Raw genomic sequence first — 19072 nt, forward strand, 5'->3', positions numbered from 1 at the left:
TTCTTCAAAATTTTCTGTTTTGCTATTTTTTCAATTTAAAAATATTTTTGCTGTTTATCCAAAGCGAACCTCCTATTTCGTCATTCTTGTTGTAAGCTAATTCATTTTTCTAATTCATAGGTTGATAAAAATTGCACGAGGTCCATTTCAAATATTTTTTCTTTTTATATATTATGTAGAAAAAAAAGAATCAATAAAAAATAAGCTTGACTCAACTAGTACGATGATCCACGCAATTTCTAATGGTGTAAAATTTGAAACATATAGTTCACATCATTTAATCCAAGCTTGTTTGGATTGACGTAAGATTTTTTTTTCTTTTTTAAAAATTCATTTTTATTTGACATTTTTTTATAAAAGTTGATTAAAATAAACTTCAAAAATTATTTTGAGTGGTTATCAAACACTCAAACTCTACTAGAAAAATGATCTTTTTTGACATTTGTAGTTTTAGTTACTTGACGTTTTTCTAAGAAAAGAATGTTAAAAAATGAATAATTTCAAAGAAAAAACGTCAATCTTTTTTTATGAAAAGTGTCGATGTAATCTTAAAAAAATCAATTATATTCAAAATAACTAATTTTTTAAACTAAACATTTGAAAATGTATTTCATACATATTCTACATCATTCACACGAATCTAAATTAACCTTTTCTATTATAAATTGGGGCGGAGGGGATTTAAGTCGAAGACCTTTTGGTTTTCAGTACATGCAATGCTAAAGATGTCTTCTAATTGTATATATAAACTTTTTATAAATAATTCCAATGAAAAGAAATATGTGAAGTTAAAGTACGTTTAACTCAATAGTATTGACATTCGCTTTACTCTTAGGAAATGTTCAATTCATCTCGTAATTGCTGATGCAAAAGTTAGAAAAAGAAAAAAAATTACTTAAAAACACACCACCTTACCCACATAACCCTTCTCCCAAACACATCTTATCATAATACTATCTTCATAAACTCTTCTCCCAAACATCACTTATCATAACACTAGTTTTATTATAACACTAGCAACCTTAACCCTTCCATAACCTAACCCTTCCCCAAACGCCCCCTAATAGTTTAGCCAAATATACTTAATTTTTTAAAAGTTTAAATCCTATTTTGATCCATCAACTTTTATATATGTTTGTTTTGGTCTTTGAATTAAAAAAAAACTTACTTTGATCCCGGTCGGTAAGATTCTATTAACTTTTAACGTAATTATGAGGTGACTTTTATATTTGAATGACTAACTTCATCTTATTAATAAATTGATTAATTGTGTGAATATATATCTACAATAAAGAAGAATTTACTTTCTATATAGGTTGTTCTTATTATACATTTTTTAGTTTATTTTACCCTCGTATGAATGTTAATACTCATGTGCTAGTTCTATTTTTTTTTTTGTTATTCTCATGGTTTGTTTCAAAATTTCAATTTGGTAAAAATAAAAAGTATAAAATGACGGGGAGTCTGAAATGAAATGTAAGAGAGTTGAGTTCGGGAGTAAAAAAGAAAATGAAACTATTTACACTTTACCTGTCAATTTCGTGGATAATAATTTTTTTTAGGGTAAGTAGTTTGTATTTTTTATTATTATTGGAAAACCTTCCTTTTAAGAGTTCGGTATTAAAAGTAATTTAGAGAGTAAAATAGAATTCATTAGGTAACAAAAGAGGATTTAGTTTTTGATTTTTAGTTGCAATCGGGGGTGAGGAATCTTTTGGTTTCGAGTGGAAAGTTTTACTGCTTTAGGAAAATTTTATAATTTGGAAATCCGATTCCAAGGTTCGAGAATCAAGCAGCAATGGCGGAGATGAGCAAATGTTTCCATTTCCAGTATCTCTAATGCTTGAACTTCAGGGAAAGAGACTATGAAGCAGCCTCTTTGCTGCATATCTCACGAGTTTCAAAGGGTTGCACTATCTCATCCTGGAAAAATAGCTGTAATTCATGCCTCCGGTGGAGTTCAACTTTTCCGCCAGTTACACGGCGCCGGCGGAGGCGGCGAAGCTGATGATTTCTTCCAGGGGCGCGCCACATCCTCTTTTCCTCCCATGTACGAAGCCGACCGGTGCTTCACTTACTCGCAGCTGTTGGCCTCCGTTGATTCTCTCAGCTCCCGCCTTCTTGCAACCGTTCGCGGTCCTCAATTAAACGCGCCTACTGCTCCTCGACCAGGTCATTTCTTCAATTCTACTGAATTTTGATCTTTAATTCTCTCGTAATCATTTTCTCCGTTGAGATTTTATGACTCGCACAATACACTTTATTTCACTGAAATTTGAATAATCTGGTATTCCGGATTTATATTGTCGAGGTGCTTCCAATTTCAATTGTTTATCTGTTTGCAAAGAAATTTCTAACGTTGGCTGCAATATTAGTGGGTAATCAGTTTGATGACGACACAGAAGCTATACTTCCTGCAATTCTGTAAAACAGTGTAGTGTTTTCCCGTTAATATGCGAATTAATCAATGGGGCGCTCTTATTAACATAGAAATTAATCTCCACAATTTTTCAGCGAATGATCAGCCGGCAAAGACTAGTCCAGTGGCTAGTGAATTGTCTGAAGCATCAACTGAGCTTGAGAGCAGCAATATACCGAAAATATTTGGAATATATATGCCTCCTTCAGTTGAATACATAATTTCTGTTCTTTCTGTACTGAGATGCGGAGGGGCTTTTATGCCGTTAGATCCTGCATGGCCTAAAAGGAGGATTCTGTCAGTTGTTTCTTCATTGAAAATTGATCTTATTATCTACTCTGGGTCTTCATTTTGTGTAGATGGGTATCATGTGACTGAGGGATTTCGTTGGCTCGAGGAAATCAGTGGTTATTCAACCCTTTGTTTTAATATGGAAGAAAGTTCTGTTCGAGAGCATAATAGTGCAGTTGATTTAGTTTTTCCTTGTGAGGATGAGAAAGCGAGGTTGTTTTGTTATGTTATGTATACATCTGGATCTACTGGAAAGCCTAAAGGCATATGTGGCACCGAACAAGGTACGATGTTCCGAGGATTAAGATATTGATACCGATGGAAATGTCAAGATCTCAATTTTATAAAATTTTTGATGGATTTAACAATAAAATGTTGATACTGACAGATTCTTGAAAACCAATGGACTTATAAAAATTACTTCAATTCATAACTAAGTTCTTTACCCGTGCTCTTCACAATTAAGGTGTTATTTTAATCAACCCTGGTTGGAGATGATAATAGTGTTTTCTTGGTGGGGCTTTGTTGCCACAATGGGTTTTCTTTCTCCTTTTTAAAAATTTATTCCATTTCTGTATTAAAAGAATCCATTTTTCTAAAACCTGCTTTCTCAGTGAGTATAATATACAACTTATAAGAAAGATCAGTGACTTCTCCGTTCTTCGTAATACCAACAAAATATAACAGTGTGGTTTCTTTAACAAAATAGTTTAACTTTTGTAGGTCTTCTAAATCGCTTTCAATGGATGCAAGAAAATTTTCCTTCAACCAGAGAGGAACTTTTATTATTCAAGACATCAATTAGCTTTATTGATCACATTCAAGAATTTCTTAGTGCCATATTAACAGCTTCTGTCTTGGTTACACCTCCAATGAAAGAGCTGAAAGAAAATTTATGTTCTGTTGTCAATTTTATTCAGGTAGGCTCAGTAGGGACACTTTTGGTTTTGGGTTCTACTTTCTACATTAGGATGTTTCATGTAGGATCTGTACATTCTGCCTTTGCTACTCTGTACAGTTGATATCAACTCATATTTTTTGTTACATTCTTATTTAATGGATGACCAAATATAATCTCTTTCTTTGTAGGCGTATTCTATTAGTAAGCTTACTGCTGTTCCATCACTAATGAGGACGCTTCTTCCTGCATTGCAAAGATTCTGTGGGGTCAAATGTTCCCTGAGATTGTTAATTCTGAGTGGTGAAACTCTGCCAATACTGCTATGGGATGCACTTGTCAAGCTATTACCAGAAACCACTATTTTGAATTTGTATGGTAGTACAGAGGTTAGGATTCAATACTTACCAACATTGTGCACTTGATTTATGCAAAATCATTCCCAGTTTTTCATATTTTTCATTTTGGAATGTTGTTTCATTTTCCTGTCTGCAACATTGTTCTATTTAATGCTTTTCTGTGACTAATAAAAGGAAAGAGGCTTGGACTTGTTTCTCTTTTAGCTCCATCTTTGCTGCTCTCATCGTCCTTAACTTTTGTTGGACGTAGTGCTGTCTTCCTGCTTTAGGGTAGTGAATGGTGGTAAGGTTACAAGCAACCAACAACCTTATCTGAACAGGATCTGTTCAATAGGTTGTATAACTGTCTTGTTGAGTTCTAAGGAGTTACAAGCAACCATGCTGTGGGAAGTGTTAAATAGATTGTATCTAGATCTGTTAGGATGGGTATTGAATATAAGAAGCTTGATCGTGGGGTGTATCTTACAATCCTTGAGATTTTCCAACAATGAAATCTTTTTTGGACAGCAACTCATGAAAAGTCTTGAAATCCTTTCTGTCTTTTAACGTTGAAATTGCAACTCCTTTTTCATGCATGGTATCAGTTTCATAATTTAGATTTATGTCAAGATGGTGATTGAAGGTGCCACTATTCACTTGTACTTTGTTCTAATTCAGTGATCTGGAACATGTTGAGCCACCTATTGTCCTATCGTTCATATCTATTGGCCAATAATTTAGTATCTCAATTTTCTGAACAAAAAGGTATCTGGTGATTGTACATATTTCGATTGCAAGAAAATGCCAATGATTTTGGAGACAGACGCAATCAAGACTGTTCCAATTGGTGTGCCGATTTCTCACTGTGATGTTGTGGTTGTTGGTGACAATGATGCACTGAACCTGGGAGAACTATGTGTTGGTGGTCCCTGTGTATGCAGTGGATATTATTCAGATTCTGTTTTTCTCCCTTTGGATGGTATAAAGTTTTCTCAGGACTTTATTCATGAAGGTTCATTCAATGTAACGTGTAGTCAAATTTATATCAGGACTGGTGATTTTGTCCAACAGCTTCGAAGTGGTGACTTGGTGTTCTTGGGGAGAAAAGATCGTATTATCAAAGTTAATGGGCAACGTATTTCTTTAGAAGAGATTGAGGATGCTTTAAGGGAACATCCGGATGTAGTAGATGCAGCTGTTGTTTCCAGGAAAAGTGATTGGGAACTTGAGTATCTAGTGGCGTTTCTAGTTTTAAAAGATAACGAGAAAAGTGAAGTATTCAGATCCACTGTCAGAAGTTGGATGGTGGAAAAAGTTCCATTGGCTATGATTCCAAATAGCTTTTTCTTCACTGACTCAATTCCTATGACAACCAGTGGAAAAGTTGATTATGAGATCTTGACACATTCAAGACCTCTTTGGGAGCAGGTGCATGAAAGTATTGATGAAACTTGGGCAAATGAATTCATTCAAATCATAAAAAAGGTGTGACCCCCACCATCTTAATATTTCCAGCTTCGTTGCTTCATTTATAGCAGCTTGTGAAATGGACAACGGAGTACAATCTCCAAATAATGCACACTTTTTTCAGCATCCATTCTCTTGTTTTGCAGGCCTTTTCCGATGCTTTAATGGTTGAAGAGATCTCCAGTGGTGACGACTTCTTTACAATGGGTGGTAACTCTATAACTGCAGCGCATGTTTCACATAGATTAGGGATAGATATGAGATGGCTGTATCACTATCCAAGTCCAGCTAAGCTTCTTACGGTTATTCTAGAGAAGAAAGGATTGGATATCATACGTATCAATGAGGATGCTGACTCAAGAAGGAACCTGAAAACTGATAGGTGGAACAAATATTCTTTGGATGATTCTGAGTTTCTGAACCATTTTGATCTTAAAGAGGGTGGGAGTTCTGGAAAAAGGAAACAAGTTCAACCAAATGGTGATTTTTCAAGGGCAGTTGTACCAAGGAATAACAATTCTTTATTGTCGAAACACTATAAGGCGGTTTCCGACTGTTCTATCAATTTGGAAAATATAAGTCAAGTTGGTGGACACCTGTGGCATTCTCCTTTAACATCTGTATCATGTGCATTCAGTCGATGCAACAAGGTTGTGTATGAACGCAAGTATATTGGTGATAATAAACGTGCAGGAACTTTGTTGGTAAAGTCCCCAAGAGGTGAAAATGGGTCTATGAAAAAACTATGGCAAGTTCATATGGAATCTTGCGTGGATGCTTCACCACTTCTTGTGTTTAAACACCCCAATATCTACTTGTTTATTGGTTCTCACTCACATAAGTTTGTCTGCGTGGATGCAAAAAAGTAAGCAGCATTAAGGAATCAGAACATGTGTATTTACTATTCGCTTTAATGTAGTTAGTCAGAGTATTCCTTCTATGTTGTCTTCGAGATTTTCTTCCTTTATGTTAATACGGATGCCTTTTTTCCTCGATGAACTTTTATCTCTGTTCCCCTTTCACCATATATATTTATTTTTATTTTGGGATGGAAATGGACATATGCTAAGCCTTTCCCTTTTCTTATTTTCAATGACAATTCCTAATTTCCTTTTATGAAATAGTGTACTCTCTGTAATTAGTACATTTTTATTTGATTTACTGAATTTATACTTTTATTGTATTCCTTTCCATAGTGCTTCTCTTCGTTGGGAGATACGGCTAGAAGGAAGAATTGAATGTTCCGCAGCAATTGTTGGGGACTTTTCTCAGGTGCGGTCATTAGGCATAATATTCAATCAAGTTTTTTTTATATTTATTTATTTATTTATTTATTTGTTTATTTATTTATTATTATTTTAATCTTGGAAAAGAAATGTGTGTATTTATTTACTGTGTTCTCGGAAATTTTTTAGGTTGTTGTCGGATGCTACAAAGGGAATATATATTTTCTCGAGTTTTCCACTGGCGTTATCCTATGGACATTCCAAACATATGGTGAGGTAAGGGAATTTGTTTGCATTGACAAACCGATCAATGATAAAGTACGGCAGTTCTGCTGAACATATTAAAAGAAATAAGAATTGCATCTATCTACCATGTACCTTTTTGATTTGCGTCGGTTTAATTCTTACCAGAGCACTAGCATTGTATGTCAAAGAAAGGGAATAAAATTGCTCATAATCTCATATTTGGGGTTACCTGCCAAAGGGCCAATGCTTAAAACATGTTTTATTTATCAGCATCTCCTAGTTAATAAAGATTTCATTTTTCAACATGAAGGTAAAGTCGCAGCCAGTGGTTGACCCAGATAGAAATTTGATCTGGTATGGTTTTACTTCTACATTTCACCCAACTGATAGTTCATTCTCCTCTATTAGGGTGGTTGTTGTTGTTGTTCTTTTTAAAGGTTGACGTGTAGTTTATATTGGTCTCTCAGCGATCATGGTTGTTTTTTCCATTCAAATCTGATGTTGGACACTAACTTGACTTTAAAATTATTGTAAACAAAAGATGGCTAAAAACATGTTGGTTTGAGGAAAACTTCCATTAATCCACTGATTGAAAAAGGAAATATAGTATCAACTGTTTACATTATTTCATGCCAAAAGATTCTTTTTAGCTTAAGATTTAAAATTTTATTGCAGGTGTGGATCGTATGACCATAACTTATATGCACTTGACTACGTGAGGCATTCTTGTGTTTATAAACTTCCATGTGGAGGAAGTTTATATGGATCACCTGCAATTGATGGGGTAAACACTGTCAGTCATTTTCTTTTTCCAGTACTTTCCTGATTGATGATCTATAGTGAATTCAATATTATTTTTCAGCTACCTTTTTTTTTAATTTTTTTAAAAAAGGTTATCCTGCTCTTTATTTTCAAATGAGAGCGTTAGTAAATGGTTGTGGATATTATTTATGCACGAGGGATCAGCTTTGTGGAGGATGATCATTAGGTTAGGAGTATTGAATTTTTTTACAATTGTAACTTCAGTAAAAATAAAGCTGCAATAGATTAGATTAGGAGTACTGAAATTTTTTACAATTGTAACTTCAGTAAAGATTTAAATGTAACTTTCTTCTTTCTGTAGGTTCAACATAGACTTTATGTGGCTTCAACCGGTGGACGAATAAGTGCTCTATTGATAAAGGCAATGACAAGTATTATTATATGTTGATTCCTTTCAATCATGGAAAAAAAGAATCCCTCTAATGATATGAATCTGGCTTGGGAACTTGGCAGATGAGAAATAACTACAAAAATAGTTTTATCTTTTGTAATTATGCGTCTGCTTCAGGAAATCTATAGAGGCAATGGGTGGTGGGATCTTCAGCTATTGCCTCTTGAGTCTATTTTAATTTTAGTCGGGACTTATTGTTACATGGAGCAATTAGGAGAAACTATCTTTTGCAGATCTAGTTAACTTAATACTGACTCGGGGATGGTGAGACAATTACCATGACATCAGGAACTTGTCACTATCGTCACCATCTATCTATGTTCTCAACACCTTTCCCACCACATTTCCTAACCGTTTGAAAGTTGGGATTACATGAGAACCTATGCATTAGATACGAGAAGAATACGATGGGGAGGAGAAACTAAAATTAGGTTTATATCCTTGAATTGTTGGGACTATTTTATTTTGATTTTTGAACTTCCAAAACATATATAAATTTCTTAAATGTCCAATTTCTTTTCATTTTCGTCCGGAAACTCAAAACATCTATTTGATTTCTTGTCGTTAGCTAGACGTTAGTTGTTGTTAAGTGATATAATATTAAATTCATTCGTCTTCACCCTTCACCCCTTAGTTTAAGTTTTTGGATCAATTGGTGATTAAAGATGGTATTAGAATCAAAAGGTCCTCTTTTCAAACCCCAGCATTGTTGTTTCCTCCTCCGGTTAATATTAATTTCTACTTGTTGTGTCTTCTTTATATTTTGAGCTCACAAGTGAAGGAGAGTGTTAGATTTTATATTAAATTTGCATTCACCCATAAGTTTAAGCTTTTGGGTGAAGGTAAATTTAATTATATATCATCTAAGAGTTGTTTAACATATGCACGCTAGGCTACCTAATAATATCAAGGATCAAACCTTTTTCAAGTAGAAAATTTGAAAGTTTGAAGTAAAATGGGATTTGAACTTAAAAATAATAACCATAAATTTTAGAGGGTTGTTGAGGGTGCAAACAGGATTTATCATTTAGCTTCTAAATTGTCTGGTTTTCTCTCTCTCCTTCTCGACTTCTAGAAACTTTAAATTGAGTGCATACTTCCGTCTCTTATTTATTTCCATCTTCATTCTCCGAATCCTACATCTGCGGTATCGGCATTTCTATTTTTCCTAAAATGTTATTGAAGTCTCCAATATACTTTGCATGGTAGAATTCCAAACCATGCAATTTTTTGTTGACTATTTCCTTCTCTTAATTACTGCAGGATTTCCCTTTCAATTCTTTGTGGCATTATGATTTAGAAGCGCCAGTCTTTGGGTCCCTTGCAATTGATCCAGTTACTAGAAATGGTATTTCTCTATATTCTTATTTTGTTGTTGTTTTGTTTTCTGAGCACTTTTTCCTTTCATATACCATACATTTGTGCAAACAGAGAATATAGTATCTGGGATTTTCGGAAAAATTTGGATTTCGGAAAACGTTAGAAGTTCTGAATGAGGAAGTTTGGGTCACTTTGAGTAGGTTTAAGACAGTAGACAAATTAGTCTTCAAGTTTTAAAGTACGGAACAAATGCTTGACTTGCAAACCAAAGTTAATGATGCTCTTTAGCTTTGATGCTTTAACTGCAATTTTTTTTATTAGATCTTACTTTCTAAAATTTTGATTTTGTTTTTCATGTTCTTTTGTCTAAGGTATCTATCTTTCAATAAATTTTTTAAGCCATTCGTTTAACTTTCCAAAAGAAAAAGAGACTTGGTTATATTATTTTGTCGTCATGTAATTCAATAAATCTTCTTCAGACTTCCTTTTCCTTTTGAGCTATTCTCATAGATAATTTAATTCACTCCTAGCTTTTCCTTAAGTTTCTCTAACAAGTATGAATTGAAACCTAAGCAGCATTTCCCATCTATAGTTTTCTTCATTTGCTAAATCTGCGAGTGTTTAGTGATTAAGCCCCCAATTCTTAGTCCCTTGAACAACAACCTTAACTCAACCGGTTAAGGCATATATCTTTTGTTTAAAGATTATAGGTCCAAATTTTCAACTTCTCATGCTGTCAAACTTAAATAAAAGTTGCTTGTACTCAATCAAGAGTTTGCTAAATTTAGAAACTTCTACTGCCTCGGTGGTTTTGGTTTTCTGTATCCAAGATTTGTCAGCCAGGCGAGAACCAAAAAAAGAACAAAAAAAGAACTCCATATTTTGAACTATGGATTTATGATATTGGATACAGGGTTGCTCACACCATCGTTCTATTCACAGTTATTTGTTGCCTGGTGGATGGCCATGTTGTTGCGTTGGATTCAAGTGGATCTGTTTCATGGAAGGTACAATTTCTACAGTTACTGAAATTTTCTAATTTCCCAAAAGTAATGAACTCACACGTATACAGACGCAGATGTGCAAAGAAGAGAATATGGATAGTCCTTCGGACTAGCACAAAAGTCAATCAAAGAAGAATTCACTCATAAACGAGGATTCAAGAATCATTAATTAACGAGAACGAAAGAAGCTCAAAACAAAATTCATCTGCTAGATTTCAGATTAATCAAACAAAGGTCCAGGTGATTTATCTGTAGGATTATCCATTAGAATAAGGAGAGCTGAAAAGAATATAATAAAGGAACGCAACTTTTCATGAAAAATCAGTCAAAATTTCTCTCTTTTCATTAAATAGAAATATTCGAAAAAGAAAAGCGGTCACGCATATTTCATTGCGCCTTCAGACGAGAAAAGGCAATTCAAGAATCAAGCCTAGGACAGGTAAAAGAAATTCAATGTTCACACTTCTAATGGATAGTCCTCCAGTCTTCATACTCCTAACTACGGGATAAAGACAGGTCTATTCTTGCCTTCTAATGGATAGTCCTCCGTTTTAGAGTCCTACGGATAAATCCTCCAGACTGGATCTTCTCTCATCAAATTTCATTGTCCTTGTTTATCCACTAAAAAATAGACGATGAAAAGATCTCATGAGAGTAGCCGGACTGTGGAGACAAAGAGGTATCCCCCAGAAGGAAGTGTGGTATTCAATTCCCTTTTATTCAAGAAAAGCAAGAAAGCCTATGGTTGGTACTCTAAGTCTCATTCATCAGAAAGAGTTGGGGGCGCGCGACCTGAAAGGAATCCAAGTCTACTAGTAAAAGGAAATAGCCCAACCTAAATCAAACTACAAAATAAAAGAGAAATAAGTTCCTAATTTGGCAATTTCAAAACTATCCCCAACTTTTAATAATTTACTATAAAATCCAACACTTATATTCATTTTCTTTTTGTGTATTGTAAATTTTGTGTAAAACCCTTCATTATATGCTCATCAACAAAACTATCTCATAACTCATTCAGAGTAAAACTGGAGGCCCTATATTTGCTGGACCCTGCATATCTACTTCCATTCCTTCGCAGGTACATTTTTACAGTATTCTCGTAAGTCTTAATTTAATATAGTCCCCTTGTTTATTTTGTCTATCCCACTTTATCTAGCTTTTATTTTCATTTTTTATTTTCTGCAGCACACCATGTAATGTGCTGTGGGTTAGAAACCTATGATCATTTTGCTTTCTTTCTTTATCTCTGAATATGTGATTGCTCTACGACCCTTGATAATTTAGTTGCACATGATAGAAGGGTAAGAAGACATGGATAGAATCGGATGAAGAATAATTGTTTTTATATTAAGAATAAAAGAGTTTTCAAACTTTCAATTTCAATACAAATGTGAATGCATAAGAAATAAAGAAGTGTAAAGCAAGAAATGAGTTGATCCACCGATTGGAATCTTTTGTTCCCTCTGGCTCTGATGTAGGCTGTTTATGGCTTGAATCGCTATGGAGATGGTGGACTCTCTCTCGCTTCATAGAAGTAAACTAAGTTCCCATTTAGAGTCCTTCAAAGAAAAGATCGAGAGGTTGGAGATTATGAAAAATGTGGGGAATTTTGATCAGCAGAGGTTCGACCAATCTTTTGAGAGGAAGTCTGTTGTTAAATTCTGTGCTGCTTTGGGCTATTTATCGTTGGAAATTTATGCGAGATATAAATATTGAAAGCAGTAAAAGAAAATATGACACCGAATTACATTTCGGAGATGAAACAGGGCCAACTGACAAAGGAGACGAAATAGCAAATGGGTGATCAGCAGAACAATATCAATCTCAATGACCCAAATATGCCCAAATGAATTAAACAACCGCAATGTACAAAATTTGGGCAACAAACCGAAAAACGCGTTAGCCCCAACTAATCCCATACTCCTCGCCGATGATCATAATTGACCAATAAGGGAGTATGCATCACCTAATCTGTACGATTTCTCATCAGGGATCATGCAGCCAGCCTTTGAGGGAGTCAAGTTTGAGATGAAACTTGTCATTTTCAAATAAGCCAAATAGCTGGACCATTTGTAGGGAACCCTGGCTTGAGAGAGTAAGTGATTATGGAATGCACTAAACAAGGAAAGAGTTAGCTTTAGAGTTCAAATCAACTAAGTTTGAAATTAACATGAGCGTGCATCTTAGAGATAAGACAAATGTGGCTTTCATAAACGAGAGGTTAGGTTTCTAAACGAAAGAGTTGAAAACTGTATACTTTTGCATCACTTAAGGAAGTATTAGATAATCTTTTCTTCTCAACCCTACCTTATCAAATTGCTTTTTCCTCACTCTTCGTAGACTGTTTTCATAAGAACTGCAACCATTTACCACATTGATAGAACACCAAGTAATGTGTTCTATTTGTTCATTAAGCAACCAAACTGTTACAGAATACAATACTCAAACCAGTCTTGAAAATACAGAACAAACAAGTACTTAGACAATAACCAAGTTCAAACTAAAACATTCAAACATCAAAAGTAATTACGATAATGGAAAACACTTTCTAAGATTAAAGTAACTGAACAACTTCTGTAATTCTGCTCTCCAGAAACTACAACCCCTCCACTTCCAGAAACTAATTAGCCACCCCCATCTTTCTTTCCATCTCTTCCTTTTAACTTCCCCCATTTAACTAACTGTGGTCCCCACTAAGGTGATTTCGACTTCCTCCACTTCCATCACCTGTGCACGTTCCATTCCACTTGTCTTCCTTCTGCCATTTTGTATTACAATTGGTGGTCTATCATTACTCTCCCTCTCCAAAGTCACACCTTGTCCTCAAGTTGGAAATGAGGAAAATGTTGTGCAAAATCATCACAATTCTCCTATGTAGCCTCATGTGGTGGTATTCCTTTCCAACTAATAAGCACTTCCCACTCCTTTGTTGCTGGATTTTTACAAAAGCCAAAATGTCTGCTGGTAGTAACTCTTGAATTGTAGGAACATCATCAATCCCATACAATTCGGCAAATGTCATTCCTCGCTCCAAAGCTCGACATTCTATCAAGAAACCTAGATCAGATGGTGTCCATGTCTTCATCATGTGTTTCAAACTCACTCTAGTCTTTGTCAAACTTGGGTCACCCCTTATAACGACCTTTTTTTCATTTTGTATGAAAGATAAAGTGAGTTTCCGCCAATCCACTTCAGTTACCCCCAACGTGTGCATCCATTGCATTCCAAGGATTACGTCCACTCCTCCCAACTCTAAACTCTAAACTCTAATGGTAGGAAATTATCAAGTTTCCAATCACCCAATGTTAGTTCCACTTGACTACATATATGCTCTTACCTTTCATAGCAATACCCCACCCCAGAATGACCCCATAGTGAGAAGTTTCCTCCAAAGACAATTTCAACTAAGCCCACTAGTTTTTCAGAAATAAATTATGTATTGCACCGTATTCTATCAAAACCACCACTGACATCCCTTGAATTGCTCCTTTTAATTTTATCGTGCCCGGATTTGTTAATCCCACCACTGAATTTAATGACGATTCTATCACTGGTTCTTTTTTTTTAATGTCAAGTTCAATAGCTTTTACCTCATGTTCGTCTGTATGGTCATCCTCTTCCACTACTTTCAATTCCTCCCCAGTTGCTTGAACAACTAACACTCTGAGTTCCTTATGATACTTCACCTTACATCTATGGCATGCATAAAATTTTTCCTCCCAACGAAAACAGTCCTTTCTCACGTCTGGCTTGAAACTCAGCATCAGAAAGCCGTCTTGATTTGATGGTCCTTCCCACCTATTAGTTTCTGCAGCCACTCCTCAAAGTGTGATAGTCCTCACTGGAACAGTACCTCCTGACTTATTGTCATTGGAAACTACAGGAAATTGAGTATTTAAAGTAGAAACCTGGGTTTTACCATCCCATGCACATTTGAAGTCTGATTCACCCCTTATCACCTCTTGATTCTCAATCTTTTGGGCCAACTTCATGATTTGAGCAAGCCCAACAGGTTCCAAACATTCCATTTCTGCCTTAATCCAAGGTTTCAAACTTGAATGTCTCTTCTATGATTGTCTTCTGTAGAAAAGGCAAAGGTGCCACCAATTTATCAAATAAATTTCTGTGTTCATCCACTGTAGTATCTTGCTTTATCATTAAAAATCTGCCCAAGATCGATCCCTCACGGTTTGATCGAAATCGAATAATAAGTCTTCTCTTTAAATCTTATAACAAACGATTCACGGTCTTCATGAGATCTATACCAATCCAAGGCTGCTCCATCAAAACTAATGATTGACACCATCATCTTCTCTGATTCAGTAAGTTTGTGTATCTGAAAATAATGTTCTGGTCTAAATAGCCACGATCCGGATCAGTACCCACAAAAACTGGCATGTCAATTTTTTGAATTTGCTTCGATCCCCTGCAGATTCTTCTCCTTCCAACTGGGTGTGTTTTTCTTCAGATTTTCCTCCCATCACAAATGAATCACTGACATCAATCGTAGTTACTTTCTTGCTGGACGAACCTTCTGAAACTTATTCCCATGTTGTCTTTCCCTTAATCATTCCCATAATATTCATGAAAGTTTGTTGTTGCTGCTGTTGCTGTTCAGCCTGCACACCCAGCCTTCCAATTCTCTTTGCCAACGATGAAATATCCTCCTTAATAGATGGTAATCCATGTAACTCTGCTCGAATGCCAGATATCTCTTGATCAACCATTTCCAACTTTTCCTCACTTCGCTTTTGAGCCATGGCGAGAATGCTGCACAGATTCGAATGTCTCTGATTCCAAAATGATAGAAGACCAAGTAATATGTTCTATTTGTTTATTAAGCAACCAAACTATTACAGAATACAATACTCAAACCAGTCTTGAAAACACAGAACAAACAAGTTCTTTTACAGACAATAACCAAGTTCAAAATAAATCATTCAAACATCGAAAGTAATTACAATAATGGAAAACACTTTCTAAGATTAAAGTAACTGAACAACTTCTGTAATTCTGCTCTCCAGAAACTACAACCCCTCCACTTCCAGAAACTGATTAACCAGCCCCATCTTTCCTTCCATCTCTCCCTTTTACCCTCCCCATTTAACTAACTATGGTCCCCACTAAGGTGATTTCCACTTCCTCCACTTCCATCACCTGTGCACGTGCCATTCCACTTATCTTCCTTCTGCCATATTGTATTACAATTGGTGGTTTATCACACATCCACACACACTTCCAATTCATCGCATCGGCATCATCACTCTCCATCACATTCATCACATCATATTTACCCCATCCTCATTACGACTATTACCCATCAATCACCATTCATTGTAAGTAGATAAAGATTTTTTAGAGTAGAGATTATTATTTCTTTTAATCAATTTCACCACATAAGATCACTCACGTCCAAACATTAATTTTAAAAAGTTCTGTGTTCAGAATTACACTTGGGTTTAGACAAAGAAAACTTGAATTTAATTGCTATTAATCATCAATTCATTCTTAGAGTACGACATAAGTCTATTGCATTACTTCATATTTCCATTGCATGCAAATTTACGAACAACCTATACTCTCTTTTGGGGAATTATTCTTATTGTAAATCTTGTGTTTCAGGTTCTCATATGTTCCAGGAATGGAAGCATTTATTCTTTTGAACTGGTAAACACCATTGTAATTATTTTTTTTTATCTTATTTCCGTTGTTTTTTGGTACTTCTCTCTGGCACATTCTTCTAATTGTCCCTACTCTAGTAAATTTTTTGAACAATGTCTTGATGGGAATCATATTGATGTTGAGAAAAATAAAGGATTACATGATTGGGAAGAAATTTGAGAGCCCTCCCTCCTCTGCTTCTCCCTCATTGTAGTCTACTTGGAGCACTCTAATTTCGAAATCATGTGTTTTCTGTTGGGATCTATTCAGGAAAGTGGAGATTTAGTGTGGGAGTACAACATTGGCAATCCGATAACTGCATCTGCTTGTGTTGATGAGCATCTGCAACTTGTACCTGAAACTTCCATCTCCTCGGACAGGTATGAAAAGTAATGTAGGAAACATAGCTCGAATGTATTATTTTAACTCATTAATGAGATTGTAATGGGTTTAAGCCATGTTAGCCACTTATTTAAAATTTAATATCTTGGGTTTATTTGTCAACGAAATATAGTAGCCTCAAGTGATTGTTTTATTAGAATTGTTGAGGCAAAGCTCGTCCAGGCTTTCATATTTTACCCACAGACACATCCAATTATTTCTAAAATGGATGAAGATGAAGTAAAGAGAGAATTTTTTTTTCTTTTTTCAGGTTGATTTGTGTTTGCTCCAGTGCTGGATCCATACATTTGCTTCGAGTAAAGTTGAATGCAACACAGGAGGGAAATTCCCAGAACACAAATGTGGAAGAGTTTGGTAGGTTAGATCTTGAAGGAGACATATTTTCCTCATCTGTTATGATAGGTGGACTGGTTTTTGTTGGTTGCCGCGATGATTATGTGCACTGTGTTGGGATTGATAACCTTAACACCAAAAGAAATAGTACATAGTGACTAAAATTTTGCCATTTTTCTCTTGTTGAGACTGTTCATGGAAGAAATGAGACCAAACTTAGGAAGATGGTTGAGTCTTGAGTCTCCTCTGGGCTGATCTTTGTTTTTATTATTCTATATTTTACCCTTAGTAGTGTATCTACGTGTATATCAATAGTATATAAGTTATATACTTTATGTACTAAAATTATAATTCATATATGGTGTTTATTAGTCAACAAGTGTTTGTGCAGTTGCTATTGTTTGTGGACTTTGATTGATATACCAAATACAAATAAATATAAAGTATATAAGTTATTCATTTGATATACCAAATCTATCCTTCATATATCATATTGATCAATTAATTAATTTTTCTACGTCTATTATTATTAGTGGACTGAACGAATATGTAAAGATTCATTCCCTAGAAAACTATTCATTCCCTAGAAAACAGAAAAATCCCAACAAGACTAAACATTACATATAAATATCCAACATTTAGTGGGTTCGTCAGCTCCTCGAAATACCATATTTCATGTCAATTCCTTTTCTGTCCCTTCTTGTGTGTGTATGTAATATTCAGGTCTAAAATTTTCGCTTAGCTCGAAACTCACATTGTCTTTAAGGTGGAATGTAAGGAATTATTGATTCCTTATGTGCGCTACGTAGCTTTGCTATCCAACAACCCCTTCCACTTGACCAACCACTCATTTGTTGCTATTTCTCTGTTCTATTTGATCCCCATAGCGGCTTTCAGCTCCAGTTGCAATTCAAACTCTGCGGTCAGTATAAGGGAAAAGTGTTGGACTTATTGATTCATTATGTGCGTTGTCCCCTACGTAGATTTGTGTAAAGTGTTGGACCTATTGATTCATTATGTGCGTTGTCCCCTACGTAGATTTGTGTTTGACCAAACTTTAGCTTTAGTTGGGACACATGAAAAGACATCATGAACACATGCCCTTAGTGGTAATTCTAAGCGATATGCCACTTCTCAAATTCTTTACATGATCCGATATAGTTCATAGAATTTGGGTGAAAGTTTCTCACTTCTTTTTTGTTTTTGCTAAGAACATTCGCGATACGGTCTTAATTTCAAGTATACCTCATTCCTCACTTGGAAAGTAAGTTTCCTCCAATGTAAGTTCCTTGATTTTTCATCATATTTTAGGCTACCACCAAGTTTTCTTTCAACGCATTGATTATTAAATCTCTCTCCATCAACAGTTGATCAACATTGTTATTCACTATTTTCCTTTCTCCATACGAAATGATCGGAGGTGAGGGTCTTCCATAAACAGCTTGAAATGGTCTAGTTTTTTAGGAACCATGAAAATGAGTGTTATACCCAAATTTCGCCCAAAGAATATCAAACTTCTAGTGGAGACTAGCAAGAAAGTCATAGATTTTTTCAATTTTCTCAATGCTTGAGTGTTATATACCATCAATAGGACAATTCCAGACAATTTTCCTGCACATATCTATTTCCTGCCAGATAAGAGAGTTTGTTAAAATAAGACGTCCCATCCATCATCCTCTATCTGTATTCATGGACTTGTTTTCGCAGAGTATAAAGTCAAGAGGTATTTTGACGCTTGGAGTATAGTTGTCTGGGTCGTATCCTATATATCTTTGGTTGTTGCAGCATACAATAATGACTTGCCAATCTAGAGTTCCATATTGTTGATCAATGTGAATTGAAGAGAATAAAGTGGGGAACGAGGGTTGCCACATTCTCCAAATACATTGGTTGTGTATGAAGGCCACAACCAAAAGTGTGGGATGTTATCCCTAAGGTAGCCTCAAGTGCTGCAATTTGCTGTCGAAACCCTTCTAGTTGCTGGTGAGCTATATCCGAAGAAAAAGGGAAAGACACATTAAGGTTGGTGATAGAACCCCGATAATCCACCAGTACAACAGAAGAGGAAAGAAAGGAATTAACACGCGCACATGAGAAGCATGTGATAGGTGATAGGAGTTAGTTACGATTTGTTAGTTACGGTTTGTTAGTTACATGTTAGTTACGATTTGTTAGTTACATGTTAGTTACAATTTGTTAGTATAAATAAGAGAGAGGTTGTGAGAGGGAGATTTGGAGAGTGAGTTTGTTT

The 19072-nt window shown here is 35.3% G+C and overlaps 1 protein-coding gene across 3 annotated transcripts; it reads left to right on the top strand.

The window, feature by feature from the left end:
• The first annotated feature begins 1668 nt into the window (after positions 1–1668).
• On the top strand, positions 1669–17211 carry LOC101203465 (putative acyl-activating enzyme 19). Of its 3 annotated transcripts, XM_011650764.2 has the most exons (17): positions 1676–2172; positions 2515–2994; positions 3434–3630; positions 3800–3997; positions 4712–5431; positions 5560–6278; positions 6610–6685; positions 6829–6915; positions 7196–7239; positions 7561–7669; positions 8009–8068; positions 9362–9446; positions 10361–10425; positions 11444–11503; positions 16048–16092; positions 16357–16466; positions 16739–17211. In XM_011650764.2, exons 1-17 carry the CDS (start codon positions 1866–1868, stop codon positions 16974–16976), a joined length of 3600 nt encoding a protein of 1199 aa, XP_011649066.1. In that variant the 5' UTR covers positions 1676–1865; the 3' UTR covers positions 16977–17211. The 3 variants fall into 3 exon arrangements, 2 of the variants coding, with proteins under 2 accessions (XP_031736826.1, XP_011649066.1); XR_004214488.1 differs by lacking the exons at positions 10361–10425; positions 16739–17211 and having other exon boundaries at positions 1669–2172; positions 16357–16380; XM_031880966.1 differs by lacking the exons at positions 11444–11503; positions 16048–16092; positions 16357–16466; positions 16739–17211 and adding an exon at positions 10491–11429 and having other exon boundaries at positions 1669–2172.
• The last annotated feature ends 1861 nt before the right edge of the window (positions 17212–19072 follow it).

This window comes from Cucumis sativus, chromosome 2, assembly GCF_000004075.3.
Source record: "Cucumis sativus cultivar 9930 chromosome 2, Cucumber_9930_V3, whole genome shotgun sequence".
Classification (NCBI taxonomy): Eukaryota; Viridiplantae; Streptophyta; class Magnoliopsida; order Cucurbitales; family Cucurbitaceae; genus Cucumis; species Cucumis sativus.

Bases quoted from the DNA above. Each gene is read 5' to 3' on its own strand.
- LOC101203465 (XM_011650764.2), top strand. From the start codon at position 1,866: ATGAAGCAGCCTCTTTGCTGCATATCTCACGAGTTTCAAAGGGTTGCA. The intron at 2,173-2,514 runs GTCATTTCTTCA...ACAATTTTTCAG, and splicing joins GCCTACTGCTCCTCGACCAG to CGAATGATCAGCCGGCAAAG. The intron at 10,426-11,443 runs GTACAATTTCTA...TAACTCATTCAG, and splicing joins GTGGATCTGTTTCATGGAAG to AGTAAAACTGGAGGCCCTAT.